We start from the raw sequence: 24721 nt of genomic DNA, 5'->3' as shown, positions 1-24721 counted from the left end.
CTGAGCCCGGTCTTGGCTGGGGAGGGCGGGTTATAAATAAAACAACTTCTTCTTTTTCTTCTTCTTAGTTCATGAAGCTTTAACAAAGATTGCAAAAGGCCCTTTAACACAGAGACGCAGCATCTTGTGAAATGCCCCCCTCCCCAGCGAAAGTAGGAGAACGCACACCCGTTTTTGCCTTGTGCACAGAGATTGGGGTGAAATCCTTCCCCCTGTAGATGAAATCCCCAACTCCCAGTTTGTAAAGACACAGCCAAACAGCAAAAAAACACCACCTAGGTATTTATTAGCAGGAGCGTGGCAGAGGCTGCAGATCTTTCACAAGCTGGCTCTCCGATCTCCATCTTTGGTGGCGTCTATGAATGTAAACCACAGAGAACCTTAGCGTTGACCCAAGGGCGCGCGGGGGGGGGGGAAGACCTGCTGCACTATAACTCCCACCAGCCGTAATCGATGGGAGTTTGAGCCCCACAAAATCGGGGGGGGGGGGCCCTGCCTCTGCTCTAAGCGCACGAGGACGAAGCAGTCCTGCTCTTTCGCAAACATGAAAAAATATATAGCTTACATCATCCAGGAGAGGCTATTGCATTTGGATCGAGGATCCCCTCCTCTTTGGTGTCCGTGCCCCCTGAGGAAGGGGGGGGGCATTTGTAAAATAATGCCGACTCTCCTCTGATGGAAGAGGCTGCAGATATTGACACCACGACGGACATTGGCACTGTTTGCATATTTTCTGCACCGTGGGATTCTGAAAGCAGCACATGTTACAATTGCTGCCTCTTTCTCTCCTTGCGAGGCAAAGATGTGCCACTGACAAGCGTGTTGAAACAAAAAAAGCCAAACTGCTAAAACCGGGCAGAATCCTCGAAAAACAACAACCCAGAGGGGGGGTCTTAAGCTCCCACAATGCAGAGAGGGCAGATGAGTCAGGGTTGCTCACAACCTGGAGTTCTGGGCAAGAGGCAGGGTTGAAAGCCAATCAGATGCAAACAGCTTCAAGAGAGCAAGGTGCACGCAAGCAAAATTATCCTCTTAAGTCCTCCCTGGCAGAGGGGGGGGGGGAAATGGCGAATGTACGCACTCTTCAGCCCAAGGCAAGTTGGTAAAAGATCTCTGCCTCAAGGTTCTACTCCTCTTGAAGGCCCCTGCTGATAAAAGCAGGAGCTCATGTATGAAAACCAATACAAACCATAGAATCGTTTTAAAAAGGGTGATTGTTCATTAGAAATGGGGGGGGGGGACAGTCCCGGTGTAAAATGGGACACCGCTGAGTGCAAAAAGGCAGGTTTCAAATTGCAGGCGGCTGTACTCCCAGAGACTAGGCTTTTGCAGTAGGAGGTTGCCATTCCCCTTCTGCCTGGAGAGGACCGAGGTTCAAAGACGTGGCCTTGAATGCTCCCAGCTCCGCCCGTCTCTCTCAGTCCAGCCTTTTCACCATGTAGGGCCCATCCAGTTCGTAGCCGATCTTCCTGTAGTAGTCCCTGGTGCCCACACCTGTAAGCAAAAGTGGGGAAATGGGTCAGTGCGAGGCGTCTGTGCAAGAAAAGACGCTCCACAGAGGGTATCCGTCATGGACTGGTTGGACAAGGAGGAATGGTGGGAGGAGCTGGTAGGGAAACCACTAAGGGAAGAAGGATCAGAGCCCGGGGAGTGGTGGTGGGACAGTGATGAGGAGTCAGAGGGAGAAGAGGGAGGAGACTGGGGAAAGGAGACCTCGGAAGCAGAAGGGTAACTGTTAGTTTCTGTTTGCCACTGTTTGCTTAGAGTCACAAGACTCTGTTTACATTCCAGAGACATTCCATACTGTTGGAAGTCTCACGGGAGGCGGATGTGACGTACTGGTTTCCTGTTCCTTTGTTGTTCAGTTGCTCTCTGCCTTTCACAGAGAGAGGATGTGTTTTCTGTCTGCGTAGTAAGAAATAAAGCATAGTGATGTAGCCATAAATCTCATCACTTCCGCGTGCTGCTTGGATTCTCTGCTGAATGGGGGATGTGCCTGGAGCCTTATCAAAGGCTCAGGTCGTTAATTATCGTTGGAGGGCGATTCCGAAGGACTCGACCGGAGAAGGATGAGATTTATCAGCTCGGTCGAACGCAGATTCCGACAGTAACAGGGCTTAGTGAGCTGGGAGAGTCGGTGGCAGAGAGAAGTTCAGAATCAGAGGCAGAAGAAGAAGCAGGAGAGGAGGCAGACTAAGAGGCAGAGATGAGTCAGGCGGGGAGTCACAGGGGTCTCCCCCTCCTGCCGCAACAAGCTCCCTTGCACCCATATCTCAGTGCCAGAAGAGGCATGAAAAGGGCAGAGGAGGGGTTGGCTTCATGTAGGCACAGTCTCCAATTGCTTGGAAAAAGCCCTGGAGAAGAGGAGACTTAGACGGCTGTGGGGAGGAGGGGACATTCAGTTTCGGCAACTGATTTCAGGGTGTAAGACCCACAGGGAATGAGCTGCTGTGCTCATTAGGTCTGACCCTTAGCTGAGTCTGCGGAGATGGTGTTTTTGCCAATAAAGAGGTCATTCCAACTTTGAACTGCACGCTCTGTGACAGTATCCCAACTTGCATAGAGGGTGTCCCAAGAGATGCTCCACAGAGACCAGGCATAGGCAAACTCGGCCCTCCAGATGATTTGGGACTACAACTCCCATCACCCCTAGCTAACAAGAGCAGTGGTCAGGGATGATGGGAACTGTAGTACCAAAACATCTGGAGGGCCGAGTTTCTTATGCCTGATAGAGACCATCCCAACTTACTTGAGATTATTTCCTCAAGCTGAAGATAAGCCAGTTTGGAATCAACACGTCATCTGGCTCATCTGACCTCTTCCATTGCTGCTCCCAATATGCAAATCCAACTTAGTAATGTCTACTGCATAGCAGGGGGTTGGATTAGATGACTCATGGGGTCCCTTGCAACGATTCTACGGTACTCCAGTCTTCCTTAGCCTGCTGCCTTCCAGCTGTTTCGGACCACAACGGTGCTGGCTGGGGCTGATGGGAGTTGTAGTGCAAAGCAGCTGGAAAGTGCCAAGTGCATGCAACTCTACTCTGACTGGCAGAAGCACTCACCAGATCTGCCCTGCCCTGCCACCCGAGATCTTTTAAAACTGGGAACCGAACCTGCGGCTTTCTATGCCTAGAAGAACGCGCCCTACCACAGCTCAGGCTTCCACATGCAAAAACACCCACCCGCCTTCCGTTTGCAAGAAAAGGTGCCCTCTTTTTTAACTGCAAAACATCCGAATGCACATTCCAGGCTTCCACTGAGGCTAGGGGAAATGAAATGAACGGGGCGGGGGTAGAGGGAGAGACTTGAACCCGGATTCACCTCTCGTTTTTTTGAACAAAAGCGAAGGAGTGGTAAATCTATGGAAGGAACCCAGATCATTACAGAGGACTGAAGAGGCTCGGTCGCAGTCCTGAGCGCCGGCTGGCCTCTCCGGAGCCCACACAGCTCATCCTTTATCTCCACTCCAGAAGCACTTCTGCGTTCGGAGGCCACAATTAATTTTCCCCCCACCCACTCCTTGCGTGGGAAGGGGATTTGCAAAACACAATTGTCTCCCACAAAGGCTCCTTCCCTCCCTCCTATTCCTCTCCTCTGCTCCTTAATCAGATCCTGCCGCGCTCAAATCTTGGCTAAGCCCCGCTTGCGAGGAACAGCGGCTCTCCGTTAGCGTCCAGCGGAGAGGCAGAACCATTACAGGATAAACAACAGCTGCACACCCCCCTGCCGGGCTGAAAGCAGCACAGAGGCTTCTAGTACCCCTCACGGGAAGTTTGTTCGAGAGCTTTATCCCGGCGGAGGCCGATGGGTCAGGGCAGAGAGGTCGCTGCCTCGCCAAACTTGGCCCACCTTCAGCCAGCCCCAAACTTCTATCTTCCAAGCCCAAGGCGTGGCAACGAACTCTCAGCTTCCTCCTTCTTAGGCCGCATTCGCAACACCCATTACAGTAAATGGCATTCCCACCAAAGAATTCTAAGAACATTAGAAGGGTAAGGCCCACAGCAGGCAGGATTCAACCTCATGACCAACTCTCCCCTCCTGTGGTTTTCATCCTGGCTAGCAGCCACCCGTAGCCCTCTCCTCCTCCGTGAATCTGTCTAATCCTCTTCTAAAGCCATCCAAATTGGTGGCCATCATAGTTCCATAGTTTACCTATGGCTTCGACTGGCTGGCTAAACCAGCCGATGGTGAGTGGGGCTTCACCTGCGTGCAAAAACAGGCTTCGCAGCTTGAGCGGATGAGACCGAGAGTGGATCCAATTGTCAAGAAGGTGGTTTCTGCGCCTGCACTGTACAGGGAAATGAGGGGGGGCAGGTGGGGCTTGTCCACCTGGAAATGGAGCCCATCTAGGGAAAAGAAAACTCTAAGGCTAAGCTTCCAGTGCCTTGCGGCAGTGAGAAAGGCTTCAGGAGGAAACCCTGACAAACAATCTGTACCCACTGCCTTGAGGGATATATTTGGGAGGAGAAAGGCTAAGGAGTAAACCCAATAAACACATGAGATGTAACCGGCTGTGTTCTTAGATAAAGAAGATATATTATTCATAGTATCAAATTGTAAATTTCAACAGAAGTAACTTGTAAAGTTCAAAGGATTTTGTGGAACTGTAACAACCTTTTATAAGGGACGCGGGTGGCGCGGTGAGTTAAACAACAGAGCCTAGGACTTATAGAATCATAGAGTTGGAAGAGACCACAAGGGCCATCGAGTCCAACCCCCTGCCAAGCAGGAAACACCATCAGAGCACTCCTGACATATGGTTGTCAAGCCTCTGCTTAAAGACCTCCAAAGGAGGAGACTCCACCACACTCCTTGGCAGCAAATTCCACTGTTGAACAGCTCTTACTGTCAAGAAGTTCTTCCTAATGTTTAGGTGGAATCTTCTTGCTTGTAGTTTGGATCCATTGCTCCGTGTCCGCTTCTCTGGAGCAGCAGAAAACAACCTTTCTCCCTCCTCTATGTGACATCCTTTTATATATTTGAACATGGCTATCATCTCACCCCTTAACCTCCTCTTCTCCAGGCTAAACATGCCCAGCTCCCTTAGCCGTTCCTCATAAGGCATCGTTTCCAGGCCTTTGACCATTTTGGTTGCCCTCCTCTGGACACGTTCCAGTTTGTCAGTGTCCTTCTTGAATTGTGGTGCCCAGAACTGGACACAGTACTCCAGGTGAGGTCTGACCAGAGCAGAATACAGTGGCACTATTACTTCCCTTGATCTACATGCTATACTATTGATGCAGCCCAGAATTGCATTGGCTTTTTTAGCTGCCGCGTCACACTGTTGGCTCATGTCAAGTTTGTGGTCCACCAAGACTCCTAGATCCTTTTCACATGTACTGCTCTCAAGCCAGGTGTCACCCATCTTGTATTTGTGCCTCTCATTTTTTTTGCCCAAGTGCAATACTTTACATTTCTCCCTGTTAAAATTCATCTTGTTTGTTTTGGCCCAGTTCTCTAATCTGTCAAGGTCGTTTTGAAGTGTGATCCTGTCCTCTGGGGTGTTAGCCACCCCTCCCAGTTTGGTGTCATCTGCAAATTTGATCAGGATGCCTTTGAGTCCATCATCCAAGTCGTTGATAAAGATGTTGAATAAGACTGGGCCCAAGACAGAACCCTGTGGCACCCCACTAGTCACTCTTCTCCAGGATGAAGAGGAACCATTGATGAGCACCCTTTGGGTTCGGTCAGTCAGTCAGTTAAAAATCCACTGAGTGGTAGCATAGTCAAGACCGCATTTTACCAGCTTCTTTACAAGAATATCATGGGGCACCTTGTCAAATGCCTTGCTGAAATCAAGGTAGGCTATATCCACTGCGTTCCCTTCATCTACCAGGCCTGTAATTCTGTCAAAAAACGAGATCAGGTTAGTCTGACATGACTTATTTTTCAGAAATCCATGCTGACTATTGGTGATCACACCATTCCTTTCTAGGTGCTCACAGACTGTTTGCTTAATGATCTGCTCCAGAATCTTCCCTGGTATTGATGTCAGACTGACTGGGCGGTAATTATTTGGGTCCTCTCTTTTCCCCTTTTTGAAAATAGGGACAACATTTGCCCTCCTCCAGTCTGCCGGGACTTCGCCTGTTCTCCAGGAATTCTCAAATATGACTGCCAGTGGTTCTGAGATCACATCTGCCAGTTCTTTTAATACTCTTGGATGCAGTTCATCTGGCCCTGGAGACTTGAATACATCTAAACTAGCCAAGTATTCTTGTACTAAATCCTTAGTTATTCTGGGCTGTGTTTCCTTTGCTGAATCACTTGCCGACAGAAGGTCGCAGTTCGAATCTCCTGTTGCTCGGTCCCTGCTCCTGCCCACCTAGCAGTTCGAAAGCATGTCAAAGTGCAAGTAGATAAATAGGTACCGCTCCGGCAGGAAGGTAAACGGCATTTCCGTGCGCTGCTCTGGTTCGCCAGAAGCGGCTTAGTCATGCTGGCCACATGACCCGGAAGCGGTATGCCGGCTCCCTCGGCCAATAAAGCGAGATGTGCGCTGCAACTCCAGAGTCGTTCACGACTGGACCTAATGGTCAGGGGTCCCTTTACCTTTTTAACAACCTTTCATGTGGATGGTTTGGACTTTATGAACAGACAGGTGGAATAGACACCATTACATGGATGGACCTTATGCATGAACTGGCGATAGAATGATCTGATCCATTGGATCTTGTGCTTTGTTTGTTTGTTGAATTTTATGAGTTACTTCCGTTGAAATTTACAATTTGATACTATGAATAGTATACCTTATTTATCTAAGAACACAGCCGGTTACGTCTCACGTGTTTATTGAGAATGCTTTGCGTGTTTGTTGTTGCTAAGGAGTAAACCCTACACGAATCTGGAGTGCAGTCCTTAAGGCGGCTGGACGGCAGCTTGTATGCCTCTTTCTGACAACTCCTGCCACCAAACTGGTGCCCAATGTATTGCTCTGCTTTCCTTTGGACCACACCAGCGAGGCTGAGGGTGGGGGCCAGGCTGTATTCTCTTCTGGGAAGCCCAGCACCTCCACACACCCTGGCCAGGCTTGTGTGAAGTACTTCCTTTTATCCATGCTGGATCTTCCAACACTCAATTTCATCGGGGAGCTGTAGTTCATTAAGAGTTGTTAGGAGATACCGCCCCCCTCCATTCTCTTCCCAGAGCTACAATTCCTAGAGATGTTGAACAATCCATCTCTTTCCCCAGGGAGCTCTGAGCATTGTAGCTCTGGAAGAGGAAAAGGCTGCAGGTTCCCAAGTTGTATCATATGCCCTGAAATCCATTCCCTGGGGTTTTTACGCAGGAAGGAGAACGGGCACTGCAATGTTGACCACTGGACTGCACTCCCGTCGGTCAGGCTGCCTCTGGGAAGTGCAGCCGCCAAATTACTGGGTCCCTGCTGGGTGACGGCAAACCCTACAAGCAAACCGTCGCTCCTGGGAAGGCTCAAGCTACGCCTGCCTGGAGTTGTGTTCATGCCCTGCTCATCCAAGGTCTCAGAATCTTGCGGCTCAGCAAAATGCAGACTTAGCTGAGAGTTAGGTATATTCGCCTCTCTGAGTGACGCACACTCGAGCATCAGGCAAGAAGTGGCGGTCAATGAAAAGGGCATCCTATTACCCTGTTGTGCGCCTTTGCTGCCACAATTCTCTCTCTCTCTAAATAATTTTTATCGGAATTTTATTTACAACATAACACAACCCCCCCAATACACAAATCCACCCTCATTAAACATGAACATAACATAAGTGAGCATAGCATACAACAATACAAACAACCAAATAAAAGACTTCCTTTATCCTGTATCTGGCCTCCTTATTTACTTCTTATAAACTGTTTCCTTTATGAATAATCATTAAGATTTTTCTAATTATAACAAAGTCTTCTGCAGACATTAATCGAAACAAGTCCAGGTATGTATTTTAGGGGACTGTTTTGCAAAGTATTCCCTGCATTTCCCCCATGCTTTTTGAAGCTCTTGTTTAGTGTGATCTCTAATTGCCTCCGTTAATCTAGCCAGTTCAATATACAGTGGTACCTCTGGTTGCGAACAGGATCCGTTCTGGAGGCCTGTTTGCAACATGAAAAGAGTGCACAGTGGCGCGTCTGTGCACGAACGGGTTGCAATTCACTGCTTCTGCGCATGACACCATTTTGCACTTCTGTGCATGCGCGAGAGGCAAAACCCGGAAGTAACCCTTTCCGGTACTACCGGGTTGCCATGTAACCTGAAAGAACGTAACATGAAGCAAACGTAACATGAGGTATGACTGTACTCTAACAGTTTATCTTGCCATTCCTTTTTTGTTGGCACAGTTTCTTTCCCCTCCAGTTTTTAGCAATTAGGATCCTTGCCACTCCTGTGGAATTCTCATTCAATATGTGGAAGAGGATGCTTTTAATAGAATCATGGAACTGTGGAGTCGAAAGAGATCCCAAGCATCATTTAGTCCAACCTTCTGCAATGCGGGGACCTCGGCTTCTGCGAGGGGGAATCCTACCATATCCCCATCACTGCAGAGTGTTTTCTTACCCCGCAGGAGAGGACAGAACAGGTCCAAGGCCTACTACCACCGGCACATGCACACTGCAGCCACCACACTGGGAACTTATTCTCTATCATGTCAGCATACAAAGTGCTGTGAGCAATGAGCAACTCATCTTACCCTAACAACCCCGCAGAGGTTTAGGGTTGTTAGGCAGTGAGTGTTGGATAAAAGCAGCAAGGCAAAAGCCAGCTCCAGATGGCTGGAATGCAAAACAGGATGTTGTGGTTTGCAACTGTACTATTGGAGAAAAGGGGAAGTCTATTCTCTGTACTGAGCACCGGATGTTAGCTCAGAGTGTCATATGACCTGTGCTGGAAGTACAGGGGTGGAGTTGTGACTCTTCTGATGGAGTCTGAAGGGTGCAGTCACGTTTTCTATGTACTGCTGAATGACAGGAATAAAACATGTAAATAGGACTCCTGTCTGTCTCATTTCCCCTCCCTGGGGGAATGCAAGGAGAGAGAAGCAGAGGGTATGTTCTCCTCACGTCTCAAGAGGAGAATCGCCGGTTTACGACCTAGCCTGCCGGGAGTAGCAGACGGAAGGTAAACAAAGTATCTCACTCAATTGCCCGGGGGAGGCCAGTTTACCTCTGACTGTGAGCTGAGATACTGACAGTGAGAAGCTCAGGGTCTACCCAGAGAACTATGTGGAACAATCACAACCATCTGAAGATGGTTTGCCCAAGGTCTAAGCACACAGCCCCTCTGAGATTTTAAATAATAGGCAGGGTTGACTACCAGAATCCAACTGTTTATTTATCTTCCATTATACTGAATGGTATAATGGTATAAAGGTCTTACAGTCATACCTCGTTACGTTTGCTTCATGTTACGTTTTTTCAGGGTGTGTCCCGCGGCGACCCGGAAGTGCCGGAAAGGGTTACTTCCGGATTTTGCAGCTCGCGAATGTGCACAAGCACCAAATCGTGCCGTGCACCTGTGCAGATTCGGCGCGTCAGGTTGCGGGCGTTTCATGTTGCGAACGGGCCTCTGGAACGGATCCCGTTCACAACCAGAGGTACCACTGTATACTGAATTATACCTCTCCATTCTGAAGGAAATCAGCCCTGAGTGCTCACCAGAAGGACAGATTGTGAAGCTGAGGCTCCAAGACTTTGGCCACCTCCTGAGAAGAGAAGACTCCCTGAAAAGACCCTGATGTTGGGAAAGATGGAGGGCACAAGGAGAAGGGGACGACAGAGGACGAGATGGTGGGACAGTGTTCTCGAAGCCACAAACATGAGTCTGACCAAACTGCGGGAGGCAGTGGAAGATAGGAGTGCCTGGCGTGCTCTGGTCCAGGGGGTCACAAAGAGTCGGACACCACTAAACAACAACATACTGAAAGGGCTGCCGCATGGAAGGCGGAGCAAGTTTGCTTTCTCCTGCTCTGGAGGATAGGACTCGAACCCGTGGCTTCAAGGCGATTCTGACTCAACATCAGGAAGAACCTTCTGAGGGTAAGAGCTACTTGACACTGGAACGGATTTCCTTAGGAGGTTGTGGACTCTCCTTCCTTTGAGGTTTTTAAACAGGCTTTGGCTGGCCATCAGTCCTGGGTGCCTTAGCTGAGATTCCTGCACTGCAGGGGGCTGGACTGGATGGCCCTTTGGTGTACCTTCCAACCCTAGAATTCTCTGATTCTAACATCCTTAATCATTCCAAAATAGACACGCCTCTCTCGTTCTCTTTTAAGAATGAATCATGTTTAGTTTGAGGGTTGGTGGATGAGAAGGTAAGAAGTGTCTGCTGGATCAGGCCAAGGGCCCAACTAGTCTAGCATCTTGTTTCCACCATGGGTAGGCAAACTAATGTTTTAATGTTGTATTTTAATCCTGTTTTTAAGTTGTATTTCAATCAATTTGTTTTTATATCGGCTGTTAGCTGCCCTGAGCCCGGCCTTGGCTGGGGAGGGCGGGGTATAAATAATTTTTTTTATTTTATTATCATTATAAGGCCCGGGGGCCGGATCCTGCCCAATTACCTTCTCAATCTGGCCCGTGGGTGGTCTGGTCTAGGAGTCAGCGTGTTTTTACATGAGTAGAATGTGTCCTTTTATTTAAAAATGCATCTCTGGGTAATTTGTGGGGCATAGTTATTTGTTTATTTCCCCAAAAAAATATAGTCCGCCCCCCCCACAAGGTCTGAGGGACAGTGGACCGGCCCCCAGCTGAAAAAGTTTGCTGACCTCTGGTTCTCAACAGTGGTCAAACCAGATGTCCCGAAGGGAAACTGAGTGCAGGACAAGCGCTCTCTCTGCATGCGATTCACAGCGGCTTGTATTCACAGGAATATCCTGCCTCTGACATGGGAGGGAGCACAGCGCCTTCTCCTCCACGACCTTGTCTAATCCTCTTAGCAGGAAAGGCTTCATTACAGAAGTCAGATTACTCTCTGGTTTGCCTACGTACTTCTGTTTCGTCAGCATCAGGTACGTAGGAGATGCGTCTCTCCTTGTTCCCGCTGCCCTGGATGTGGGCTTGTGCGGGGTTTGCATTATTCAGCGATGAGAAAAAATCTATCGGAACATGCTCAGAGGCATTCCTAAGAATGCAAGGAGAGCCTGCTGGGTCAGGTCAATAGGGGTGGATCTGGTCCAGCGTCCTGTTCTCATAGCGGCCAGCCAGATGCCCCAAGAGGCACTAGTGGGGTGCCGCAGGGTTCTGTCTTGGGCCCGGTCTTATTCAACATCTTTATCAACGACTTGGATGATGGACTCAAGGGCATCCTGATCAAATTTGCAGATGACACCAAACTGGGAGGGGTGGCTAACACCCCAGAGGACAGGATCACACTTCAAAACGACCTTGACAGATTAGAGAACTGGGCCAAAACAAACAAGATGAATTTTAACAGGGAGAAATGTAAAGTATTGCACTTGGGCAAAAAAAATGAGAGGCACAAATACAAGATGGGGGACACCTGGCTTGAGAGCAGTACATGTGAAAAGGATCTAGGAGTCTTGGTGGACCACAAACTTGACATGAGCCAACAGTGTGACGCGGCAGCTAAAAAAGCCAATGCAATTCCCTCCTGGCTGGCTTGGCCAGGAACAGTGCCGAGGCAATTCTGGGCCTCATCGATAGGAGTTTCTATGAAACTCCTATCGATCTATGATTCTATGAAGAGGAAACCTGAAGCAGGATCTGACCAAAAGGACACTCTCCCCTCCTGTGGTTTTCAGTAACTGGCAATCTGACGCGTCACTGCCTCTGACTGTGGAGGCAGAGCCTAGCTGTCCTGGCTAGTAGCCATCAATAGCCCTCTCCTCCTCCATGAATTTGCCCAATCCTCTTTTAAACGTCTCCAAGTTGGTGGCCATCGCTGCCTCCTGCGGCAGGGAGTTCCATAGTTTAACTCTGTGCTGCGTGAAGGTCAGGGAGCTGCCATCAGAAAAGGGAAGGGAGGCAGAGGGGCCGCTGGGATACAGGGAGGTTCTGAAAATCTTGCGAAGCAGTTCCTCTTCCTGCAGTGGGGAAAGCCACACCTCCAGTGGGGAAGCGGGGAAAGGACCAGAGGGTCTGCTGGGAGCCCCTCTGAGGGTGGGGGAAGCCACCCCTCTAGGGTAAAGGAGGGGAAGGGGCTAGAGGATGGTGCTGGGAGCCTCGGCTCTGCTCCTGGCCAAGCCAGCCAGGAGGGAAACACGCCTCTTCTGTCGCCCACCTTGCGCAGAGGAGTAAAAGACAAAGAAGGAAGGAAAAGGCTGGGGGTGACTAAGCTCTTATGTTGGACCCGGAAACGACCACTCCTGGATTCTGCTAGCAATTGAGGCAGACGTGAACTGATGGTTCTGCACTGTAAATAGTTTTTGCACCAAAATAAAGCCTGTAAAAGACAGGTCGGAGTCCTGCCTGGTTACTCACGAGCAACCACCACCGACATCTGACATTTCCTTTCATTCCTCCTCCCATTTGTAGCTGAAATAAGCCATCCTTGGTTCAAATTAAGCCACACTCAATCATTTCAGTGCTAAAAAGGACTCAATCAATTTCAGATTCTAAAGAAAAGGGAGGTCATAACAGACGCTGTTATTTGCATGCAGGTGAATGCTTAAGGTGGCCCATCGGAGATTCTTCAGCTGTGAATCTTGCATCACAGGGGGTTGAGGTTGTTGGGTATGTTTAGTCTGGAGAAGACAGGCAATAGGAGAGCCGTCTTCAAATATCTGAAGGGCTGTCGCATGGAAGATGGAGCAAGCTTGTTTTCTCCTTGGCGAGAGCCAGCGTGGTGTAGTGGTTAAGAGCGGTGGACTCGTAATCTGGGGAACCGGGTTCGCTTCCCCGCTCCTCCACCTGCAGCTGCTGGGTGACCTTGGGCCAGTCACACTTCTCTGAAGTCTCTCAGCCTCACTCACCTCACAGATTGTTTGTTGTATGATATGTAAACTGCTAAAGATGAGGTAAAATGAAAATCAGATAGAAGGGACTTGGGGAAGCCCACCTAACAATGTTTAGAAAAAATAAGGATAAGACAAGAATCTGTTTGTATTGTTTGTTTTTCTGTTTGTGTTGTTTATTTGTGTTATAAAATGAATAATTTTTTTTGGGGGGGAAACCCAAAACCAAATCACACACATGCGCGGAACTGGCGAATCGCGACCCGCGCATGCGCAGATGTGGGTTGCATTCTTCTCTGGATGTGAAGGGGCTTTGGAATGGATCCCGTTCGCATCCAGAGGTACCACTGTATATGGAAAAACTTTCAGACAGTAAGAGCTGTTTGACTAAGGAACGGTCTCCCTTTGGGAGGCTGTGGGCTCTTCTTCCTTGGAGGTTTTTAATAATAATAATAATAATAATAATAATAATAATAATAATTTATTATTTGTACCCCGCCCATCTGGCTGGGTTTCCCCAGCCACTCTGGGCGGCTTCCACAAAGACCAAAAATACCCTAAGATGTCACACATTAAAAACTTCCCTGAACTTCCCTTAAGATGTCTTCTGAATGTCAGGTAGTTGTTTATCTCTTTGACATCTGATAGGAGGGCGTTCCACAGGGCGGGCGCCACTACCAAGAAGGCTCTCTGCCTGGTTCCCTGTAGTTTTGCTTCTCACAGCAAGAGAACCGCCAGAAGGCCCTTGGCGCTGGACCTCAGTGTCCGGGCAGAACGATGGAGGTGGAGACGCTCCTTCAGGTATACTGGGCCGAGGCCATTTATAAGCAGAGCTTGGATTGCCATCTGTCATGGATGCTTTAGCTGTGATTCCTGCGTTGCAGGGGGTGGACTGGATGACCCTCGGGGTCCCTTCCAACTCTACAGTTCTATGATTCTAGCCTCCCTCCTCCTCCTCCTTTTTTCCCTACTGCAGCAGCAACTCCCACCACCCAACCGATGCAGCTGGGGTGAGGCGGAGCGGCTGCGGAGTCATTAATGAAATATTGCCGTCTCTCTAGGAGACCAATGAGATGTAATCGCTCCATCTGGAGCTCTGTGGTGGCTCCGAGATTGTTTCCAATGGTACAAAAGGAAACCTAATGGATGCGTCCGGAGCGGGGCTGATGGCAGGCCCCCCACCCCCACCAAAATAAAACAAAAAGCCTAAGTGAGATGGAATTAGCCTGCAGATGGGCAGAGCGCCCAGCCTCCCCGACGCCCAAATATTAATGTCAGGCTGCTGATCGTTAAGCTCCCTTTTAATGAAGTAGAAAATTCGAGCGTAAACTGTTTGCCATTTCAAAATCCATACCATACGTTTCCATTGTTAGCTCTTCCTTCTTACAGAGGGAGTTTATTTCTATTTATTTGCCTTTTATTTATTGCATTTCTAGTCCACTTCAAGGGACGCAGGTGGCGCTGTGGGTTAAAGCACAGAGCCTAGGGCTTGCCAATCAGAAGGTCAACGGTTCAAATCCCCACGACGGGGTGAGCTCCCATTGCTTGGTCCCTGCTCCTGCCAACCTAGCAGTTCGAAAGCACGTCAAAGTGCAAGCAGATAAATAGGTACCGCTCTGGCGGGAAGGTAAACGGCATTTCCGTGCACTGCTCTGGTTCGCCAGAAGCAGCGTAGTCATGCTGGCCACATGACCCGGAAGCTGTACACCGGCTCCCTCGGCCAATAAAGCGAGATGAGCGCCACAACCCCAGAGTCAGCCACGACTGGACCTAATGGTCAGGGGTCCCTTTACCTTTAGTCCACTTCAAAGAGGCTCAAGATGGCGAATATCAGGGTCTCCCAAACTTGGGTCTCCTGCTGTTTTCGGACTACAAGTCCCATCATCCCTGACCACTGGTCCTGCTAGCTAGGGATGATGGGAGTTGTAGTCCGAAAACATCAGGGGAGCCAAGTTTGGGAAAGCCTAGAGCACCCTTTCTCAACCTGTGGGTCCCCAGATGTTGTTGAACTACAACTCCCATCATCCCTAGCCAGCAAGGCCAGAGCTCAGGGATGATGGGAGCTGTAGTCCAACAACATCTGGGGACCCACAGGTTGAGAACTGCTGGCCTTGAGTATATGGTCCTCTCCCTGCCCCCATTTAATCCCCACACCAGTGAGGTAAGCCAGTTTAAGAGAGGCAGTGACTGGCCCAAGCTCACCCAGTGAGCTTTTTGGCCGTGCGGGGATTTGAACCCATGTCCCCCCAGACCAGGGGTCTGCAACCCGCGGCTCCGGAGCCGCATGTGGCTCTTTTACACCTTTGCCGCGGCTCCGGGGCGGATACTAGCGAGGAGAGCATTGTGCGCCCCGACACTCCCCACTGTGGCGGGCGCTGTAATGGCTGTGACGTCGCATGGGGGCGGTGCGTGTGTTAGTCACCTTCCCACCCGCCCGCCCGCTACATTGTAAGTGGCATGTACGCTGGTCATTGCATTGAAAGGGGAGTGAAGAACACACACACAAAGGTAACTTGTTAATTTAATGTTTATTTCTATGAGGAGGAGTAATTCTGAGGGGTCAAACAAAGAAATAATTTTTTAAAAGTGACAAAAAAGTTATTTTTATAATGACGAGTTTTGCGGCTCCCAGTTTTTTCCCCTTCGGAAACGGGTCCAAGTGGCTCTTTTTGTCTTAAAGGTTGCAGACCCCTGCCCCAGATGCTAGCCTAACACTGTAACCACTACACCACACTGCAGGTCTACGAGAGGAAAAGGGGTGTGACAGAAGGACATCTGCTCTGAATGCAGAAGACCCTGGGTTCGATGTCCATTTTAAAACTTAATTTTCCCTATACACAACATCTGCAGCAAGAATCCTGGTGGATTAGTACCGGAAAGGGAATCAGTTACCCACTAGGGGAGAATGGTTATGTAAGCTTTCAGAATATTCAGAATTAACCAAATTGACAAATATAATAAGACAAAAGCCAAAAAATGAAGCCAAAAAAGAATGGGAGAGCCTAAATGAATACCTTAAAAGCCAGGGTTCGAGGACAGAAATCTGGCTGAGTCTGGAATAACCTTGTGAAGTCAAAGGATAAGAAAGAGGGATTTATATCTAGATGCTAGGATAGAGATGATAAGGAAAACAGGAAGACACAATGAGAGGTAAAGGCGGTGCTGTGGGATTGGTGGAAGTCAATGTTTGTTTTTCTTTTTAGTGTTTATATTATTAATTTGTAAGATTTGGATTTTTTTTGTATGCTTGTTTTTGTGTTTTGTGTATTGTTATTTTTTGTTGTTGTTGTGTGAAGAATACTAATAAAATTAATACTTTTATAATAACATCAGATGTCAAAATGATAAACAACTACCTGACATTCAGAAGACATCTTAAGGCAGCCCTGTTCAGGGAAGTTTTTAATGTATGATATTTTAGTGTTTTTTGGTTTCTATGGAAGCCGCCCAGAGTGGCTGGGGAATCCCAGCTAGATGGGCGGGGTACAAATAATAAATTATAATAATGATAATGATAATAATAATAATAATAATAATAATAATAATAAGAAGAAGAAGAAGAAGAAGAAGAAGAACGGGGATCAGTCAAGCAGAGGAGGCCCTGGAAAGCCAGTACTGGGAAGAAGGGACAGTGAGGAGTGAGGCAACTGCATGTGTGCTTTGTCATTCCATGGCAAGTCACAGGGACGGACTCAGCAGGAAGGAAGCCTTGCAGGTAGTCAACCCTGATAGACAGCAATGTCTCTCCAGGGTTTCAGGCAACACTCCTTTACACAATGCATAGTTGAACTATGGAACTCCCTCCCACAGGAGCCCGTGCTGGATGGCTTTAAAAAGAGGGCTGGAAGTTAAGGCTATCAATGGCTCCGAGCCCCAGTGGCTATGCTCCACTTTCATGGCCAGTGTTGGCGATGCTTCTGAATCCCAGTTGCTAGAAAGCACAGGAGGGGAGGGTTGCTCTTGGATTCGAATCCTGCTCGCAGGTTCCCCAGAGGCCTGTGCTTGGCTGCTGTGAGAACAGCATGCTGGACTAGATGGGTTCCCACTGGCCGGATCCAGCAGGGGTCTTTCCATGTTCTTATGAGGCATAAGAGACATCACCTTGCTGACAAAGGTCCGTATAGTTAAAGCTACGGTTTTCCCAGTACTGATGTATGGAAGTGAGAGCTGGACCATAAAGAAGGCTGATCGGCCGAAGAATTGATGCTTTTGAATTATGGTGCTGGAGGAGACTCTTGAGAGTCCCATGGACTGCAAGAAGATCAAACCTCTCCATTCTGAAGGAAATCAGCCCTGAGAGCTCACTGGAAGGACAGATCCTGAAGCTGAGGCTCCAAGACTTTGGTAACCTCATGAGAAGAGAAGGCTCCCTGGAAAAGACCCTGATGTTGGGAAAGATGGAGGGCGCAAGGAGAAGGGGACGGCAGAGGACGAGATGGTTGGACGGTGTTCTCGAAGCTACCAGCATGAGTTTGACTAAACTGCGGGAGGCAGTGGAAGACAGGAGTGCCTGGCGTGCTCTAGTCCAGGGGGTCACAAAGAGTCAGAAACGACTAAACAATAATATGAGGCATACAGTGGTACCTCCTGTTACATACGCTTCAGGTTACATACGCTTCAGGTTACAGACTCCTCTAACCCAGAAATAGTACCTCGGGTTAAGAACGTTGCTTCAGGATGAGAACAGAAATCATGCTCTGGCGGGGCGGCAGCAGCGGGAGGCCCCATTAGCTAAAGTGGTGCTTCAGGTTAAGAACAGTTTCAGGTTAAGAACAGACCCCCGGAACGAATTAAGTACTTAACCCGAGGTACCACTGTGTGTGCGCAGCATGCCTCCCTCTGCCCCCCACCCCCCAAAACGAACACAGAACCATAGAATTGCCGTGCTGGAAGGGGCTGCAAGGGTCATCCAGTCCAACCCCTTGCACTGCAGGAATCCTTTGCCCTACGTGAGGCTCGAACCCACAACCCTTGAGCAGTGGCGTAGCGTGGGGGGTGCAGGGGGGGCCGGCCGCACCAGGCGCAACATCTGGGGTTTAGGGTTAGGGGGCGCAAATCCACGGGTTAGGGGGCGCAAATTACTTGCCTTGCCCCGGGTGCTGACAACCCACGCTACGCCACTGCCCTTGAGATTAAGAGGCTCATGTTTGGCCGACCGAGCTACAGATATTCCGAGGTTCAATGGCAGGAAGGAGAGCTGAGTCCTCAGTCCTGCGGCAGCTCAATTTCCCCTTTTCGTTTCTCAAAGGAGCTGGCCAACGAAGGGACAGCCAGCTCGGACGTCATCGCTTCCCGGAGTCCTCCCCTCCTTCCTAGACCCGGCGGCTGCAGTGCCCACTCAGGCATTCAGCATTTCTGGCCTGTGTCCATGTTAATTTTCTACTTGACGGCACACAAATCGAAATCTGGTCTGGGGGAAAGCTGATCAGCCCCGCTACGTGGTAATTAATTCGCGGCACAGAAGCGCAACGCTGGCAAGGGGGGCCCCCCTCCCCCTGCCCCAACGCTGCCCCACAGGAGAGGTGGGACGTCATTGAAATGACGGTGAGCGGGGAGGGGGGGAGGATATTTTTATCTCCCTTCCCCACCACCACTGGCTCACGCACAGACCCAACATAAAATAGGAAGGCATTAAACATCTTCGAAATGACTAAGGAGCATGTTGCAAACATTGCTGGACTGAAGTCTCTGATCGGAGAGTGATGGCATGCACAAAGCATTTTTTTTTTCAACGGGGAAAGGGGAGAGATAGGAGGCAAAGGGCAGTCCTGGTCTGTGCCTGGCCGCTCCTTTGGGTCGTCCTTTCAGCTGGGGAGTCCTAGGAGCTGGGGAGTTGCAGAAGAAGCCTGTGGGAGTCAGGGGGCAAAGATCTAGAGCAGCAGTAGGCGAGGGGGGGGGCAGGATTAGACAACTTCAGGGTGGAAAGGGCCATCTCAGGACATCTTCAGGAGAGGAAAAGGCTAAGGAGTAGATCCTACACAAATCCAGAATGGAGTCCTTAAGGGGGTTGGATGGTGCCTTGTACGCCTCCTTACGGCAGCCAAGCTGGGGCCAAACATCTTGCTCTGCTTTCCTAGGGACCACATCAGCCAGGCTGAGAAGGGGGTCATTTGGGAAGCCCAGGCTTGCAGGAGGTCAGTCTGCTGCTGCTAACGCAGTTGTTTGACTTCACCCCTGGAGGTGCGCTCCATTGTCTATCAAGACATACAAATACCGACGAGAACAACATGCAGAATGGCTCTGCTTTGGCTCCATGCAATGCTTCTGAGTACCAGCGGCTGGAAACCACAGAAGGGGAGGCACTAGACACAGGTTGGGGGGAAACATTCGGAGCCGGCAAGTTACCCCAAAGGTTTGCCCGCCGCCCTCGTTTTAGATTGAACTTCCTACTCCCAGAGATTTCTCCTCTGGGTTTCCATCCAAGCATTCCCTTCCCTGCTATAAAAGCACAATTTCTATAGCCTCCTTAATCTCCTCTTTTTTGGAGAATGCCTAGCCAACCGAAGCTGCTTCGGCAAAAGAATGCAGCTTTTAACAAGCACTCAAGGGGGGGAGCCAGCCCCCTTTCCAGCCCAGCACTAAGTGCCCCCTCTCTCCTCCCACAAGATCCACCATTTCGGCAAATCAGAACGATCACCGGCTGAGAGAGAGAGAACTTCCATCGCCTGATGTGTGGCTAAGTTAAGAACTTAAAAGACTTCACGGGGGTCTCTATCACAAAGCCAGCCCACGCAGGTGTCACGCTGGTTCAATATGGGCTCTTAAGCTCTCAAGAGCTTCCTCTTATTTGCTTCTTTTATGGAGCAAATGAGATACAATTACGAAGGATAACCAGCTCTTCGGCATCTATGAAAGAAGTTGAAAAGAAAAACACAAGTTTCCAAAAAAGGGGCACTTCGGGAAGACGGTCTCCAAAGTCCTAACGGGAGAAAAAACATCGGGGGGAAAAGATTTACTCCGCCGTCAGCTCCGTTCACAGACAGCTAGTCCAAATGGGCAACGGAGATCCATCAGCTCGCATCGCGTCTCATCCTTCTCCAACCCGGTGCCCTCCGGAAGTTTTGGAGACCCACCATCCTTGTCTTGGGCTCATGAGAGTGGTCGTCCAAAACATCTGGAGGCCCCCAAGTTGGGGAAGGCTGACTTATAAGCACACAAGAATTCTTCTCTGTATTCTGCTCTGGTCAGACCTCACCTGGAGTACTGTGTCCAGTTCTGGGCACCACAGTTCAAGAAGGACACTGACAAACTGGAACGTGTCCAGAGGAGGGCAACCAAAATGGTCCAAGGCCTGGAAACGATGCCTTATGAGGAACAGCTAAGGGAGCTGGGCATGTTTAGCCTGGAGAAGAGGAGGTTAAGGGGTGATATGATAGCCATGTTCAAATATATAAAAGGATGTCACATAGAGGAGGGAGAAAGGTTGTTTTCTGCTGCTCCAGAGAAGCGGACACGGAGCAATGGATCCAAACGACAAGAAAGAAGATTCCACCTAAACATTAGGAAGAACTTCCTGACAGTAAGAGCTGTTTGACAGTGGAATTTGCTGCCAAGGAGTGTGGTGGAGTCTCCTACTTTGGAGGTCTTTAAGCAGAGGCTTGACAACCATATGACAGGAGTGCTCTGATGGTGTTTCCTGCTTGGCAGGGGGTTGGACTCGATGGCCCTTGTGGTCTCTTCCAACTCTAGGATTCTATGACCCGAGAACAAGAGCCTTTTCCCCCTGCCTAAGGTTTCCAGCAACTGTCATGTTCTTGTGTTCTTAACATCTGAGTCCCGACGCATAAAATACAATGATCTGCGGTCCCTCCAACAGCTCCTGCAGATTACCTCCCATCCAGCCGACAAATTAAATAGCTGACAATTTGCATTGTTTGTAGCTCGCGCCAAGGAATCCAACAGGCAAAGCAAACTCTCTGCAGGGGAGACCAGCGCCATGCCCCTGGCCAAGCAGATTGGGCTGTTTTTCAAAGGCAGGGTGCAGATGAGGGCTCCATTCCTCTCTATATATGCATATGTCTATGTATGAATGGAGACTTCCGCTCCTGCTGGCCAGTGAGGCAGGCCACGATAATTTCGCTGCTGCGTTGTGAATGCTCAGACAGGCAGTTTGGAGAAAGGAAGGGAAGAAAAGAAAATGTCCCATGCAACCCACCCGCCTCCTGAAATTAACAAAGCCAGATAATCTCCGCCAGCGCAACCCTGCCTATATTTTTATTTACGATAAAACCCCACGGAGGAAGTTGAGCGTTTTAGATTGCATTTCCCAGGTAACAGCTGGAAAGCCTCTATTCTTTGAAGGCTCTTTGGCCGACTCTCTTTCCCTTTTCGTTCTTAGAGCCCAGCTCTGAATCCTGATCGCTTCGGGGCGGAAGAGACACGCAACCGTCTGCTTGGGAATATTGTGCTCGCTCAAAGAAGCAGGCAGCTAAAGCAGCCGCTCAACACAGAGCTCACATTGCGGCTGCATCTCCCCGCTCCCCCACTGGGGAAGAGCAACGTTCCCCTTTTAACATTTCCCTCTGGTGCATGCTTGACACCCATATGTCAGGAGTGCTCTGATGGTGTTTCCTGCTTGGCAGGGGGTTGGACTCGATGGCCCTTGTGGTCTCTTCCAACTCTGTGATTCTATGCTCAGGTTGGCGATATTAGCATTAGAACGAGACCCTTGCCATGCCTATAACCTCACAAGGAGAGAACGGTTACCCAATTTCCTCCCGGTTCATTCAGATACAGTCTCAAACTGGCGTCAGCGGAGAAACGAGCCCTTTCGCTTAACAGCTCCTCTCTACTTTCTGTCACGGTGTGCTTTTTAGCCAAACGGAGCGTTCTCATCCCCAATAGAACTCATCGAGCGCAGTGGCCGCGTTAGGAGGGAGACAGACTCTCTGCTCATTTCATTTTCAACGAGTGTCACCCCGCAAGTCTAAAACTCACGGGAAGGATCAGAACACGCCTTTGAGGAAAGCTTCAGGCAACCTCTGGTCGGGATTCTCCGACAGGGGTCAGCAAACTTTTGCAGCAGGGGGCTGGTCCACTGTCCCTCAGACCTTGTGGGGGGGCCAGACTATATTTTGAAGGGAAAACAATGAACGAATTCCTATGCCCCACAAATAACCCAGAGATGCATTTTAAATAAAAGGACACATTCTACTTCCGGGTTTGTTGTGTTCACAAGCCGAAAAGACGCAAAATGAACCTAATGCAACACGAGGTATGACTGTAAGATGTTTTCTGTTCCCTGAGAATTGTGTTTGGCAGGGAGGGGCATTAAGTTCTAGGAGTCTCTTCCTGTAGAGCAGTGATGGCCAAACTTGGCCCTCCAGCTGCTTTGGGACCACAATTCCCATTATCCCTGACCACTGGTCCTGTTAGTTAGGGATGATGGGAGTTGTAGTCCCCTAAACAGCTGGAGGGCCAAGTTTGGCCATCATTGCTGTAGAGGGAAAGGGTACATATTCCAGACACAGGCTAAGTGCCTCAGAGAGAGCTAATCTGCACATGTAAAAGGTAAAGGGACCCCTGACCAGTAGGTCCAGTTGCGGACAACTCTGGGGTTGTGGCACTCATCTCGCTTTATTGGCCAAGGGAGCCGGCGTACAGCTTCTGGGTCATGTGGCCAGCATGATTTAGCCGCTTCTGGTGAACCAGAGCAGCGCACGGAAATGCTGTTTACCTTCCCACCGGAGTGGTACCTATTTATCTACTTGCACTTTGACGTGCTTTCGAACTGCTAGGTTGGCAGGAGCAGGGACTGAGCAACGGGAGCTCACCCCGTCACGGGGATTCGAACTGCCAACCTTCTGATCGGCAAGTCCTAGGCTCTGTGGTTTAGACCACAGCGCCACCTGGGTAGACTTGCCTAAACAGGAATGTTTTTAGCAGGTGCCGGACAGTACAGGTTAATGACTGATTTGCACACGCCCAATGGTGAGTGACCATGCATGTGTGCATTGCGGTGACTTGGAAGTGGCGGAAAAGGGGTCAGAGGGGGTTATTCGTGCTCTGCTGTTGCATGCAATGACCTGGAAAGCAAGTCCTGTGCAAATCGAGGGTTGTCTGTACAGCAAAAGCACCTGACTGATATCAATAGTGTTCAGAAAATAAAATAATCAAGAGGGAGGTATAAGCCAGGCTTCCTCAACCTGCGGCCCTCCAGATGTTTTGGCCTACAACTCCCATGATCCCTAGCTAGCAGGACCAGTGGTCAGGGATGCTGGGAATTGTAGTCTCAAAACATCTGGAGGGCCGAGGTTGAGGAAGCCTGGTACAAGCAGTCTTGGAGAACCCAAAAGCTTACATGAGTAGGAGAAAGTCTTTGGAAAACCTGAGGGCAGGCAAGGGAACCATATGGGAGGGAGAAGGAATGGAGTGTGTTGCAAGGGGGCAGCGTTGAGCCAGGGCGCGACACCTCGCACAATTTTGCTGCAGCCGCCCCCCCTGCTGTTAAAAGTGGGTAGCAAATTTGCCTGGCGTACCTGAAATGACGGCGATCTTCCACGACCCGTGCTCTTCCTTCGCGATTCTCTCCGCCTCCTCCATCAGCAGCATCCCAAATCCCTAGAGGAAGGAAGACAAGTGAGTTTGTCTTCAAGATCACAAGGAACTTGTAATTTAGGGATTAGCAGGGAGTTTGTTTAAAAAAACTCTTGCTGGTGGAATGGGGAACGGAGGTCACAGAAGTACTTGCAGGCGCAAAAAAGGCAATGTGACAGCAGAGATGAATTTTATAAAAACACTCCAAACATTTCTCTTTTGTTTCCCGAGTAATCTAAAGGTGGTTTTGCTGGGACACTCCAGCTTGCAGTGCAGGAAACTGCTGAATGCACAAATGGGAGTTTGGATTAAAAAAAATAAAAATAAACAAGAGTTGGGTAAGCTTCCAAGGGCCAGGCCACCTGGCCCCCAGAACCCTCCCCAGGCCACTCCCTTCCCTGCCCTTAAACTCCCATATTGCTCCTCGCTTGTCTGGATGGGGACAGAGAAAGGTGTGTGCAGAAACCAGCCTGCGGCACAGACATAACGTTAGCACCTGTGGCTCCGCCCACTTTCACCTCTGGCTCCACCCACCTCTGGCATGTGGCCCTTGGGGGGTTGGCCAGAAGGAAATATGGCCCTCAGGTTCGAAAAACATTCCCTGCCCAGCTTCAACCAAGGCAGCTTTGCCCATGGTCCAAGTTTTAACCCATTTTTAGACTATTAACTTTTTGAGAGTCTTAGGTCATTATTAACTCTTCTCGTTGATAATTTTATTGTTTGATCCTTTTTTTTTTGATTTTTGCAAACTGCTTTGAGGTTTCTCCCCCTTTCTCCGTCAAGTCTTGCAAAATAAAAATAAAATAAATGAAAAGGCACCCCGAGCCGTAAACCTTGCTCTCAGGAGAGTCTGGCGTTTGCAAACTACCGCCTGGGGTGTTTGCACAACTTGGCCAGCTTGCTTAAAATCTGGAGGCACTTGGCTCCTGTTGCCTTTGCCACTGCACACACACACACATCCCTGCAAAAAATGGCAGTGCGAATCGGCCCAGGAAACCCTGCAAGCCGCAGCTGGGAAGACGATTTGCAATGCCTGGCTTTGCTGTGCCCACAAGGCCAGTGGGAGAGGGTTTCTGAAGGGGGTGCGATCCTGCCTCAAACAAAAAAGGACCCATCTGCAAGGAACAAGAGCATTATTCTTGCACAACAGGGATATCTCTTATGCAAAACATACCCTTCCGTAGCATGCCGCTTTGGGGAAGAAGTGTGTGTTTATTTGTGTGGAGAGTATTCATTTTTAGGGTACTGATGGCTGCCCCCCCATAAACATTCCTTCAGCCCACATTTGTGCGTCATGCGCCCAAGTCTCCA

At 49.6% G+C, this 24721-nt stretch overlaps 1 protein-coding gene across 1 annotated transcript in view; it reads right to left on the bottom strand.

Moving 5' to 3' along the window:
* Positions 1-265: 265 nt before the first annotated feature.
* Positions 266-24721, bottom strand: part of ELP3 (elongator acetyltransferase complex subunit 3) — a 112684-nt gene continuing 88228 nt past the window's right edge. The window contains exons 14-15 of the mRNA XM_082217649.1: positions 23353-23434; positions 266-1494 (exon numbers count right to left, since the gene is read on the bottom strand). Coding sequence (XP_082073775.1) covers positions 1418-1494; positions 23353-23434 — 159 coding nt within the window. The 3' untranslated portion in view covers positions 266-1417. The remainder of the gene's footprint in view (positions 1495-23352; positions 23435-24721) is intronic.

The sequence above is a fragment of the Podarcis vaucheri genome (assembly GCF_965113315.1).
Source record: "Podarcis vaucheri genome assembly, chromosome: 3".
NCBI lineage: Eukaryota > Metazoa > Chordata > Lepidosauria > Squamata > Lacertidae > Podarcis > Podarcis vaucheri.
The sequence above is the reverse complement of the archived record's forward strand: the minus strand, read 5'-3'. Positions and strand labels throughout refer to the sequence as shown.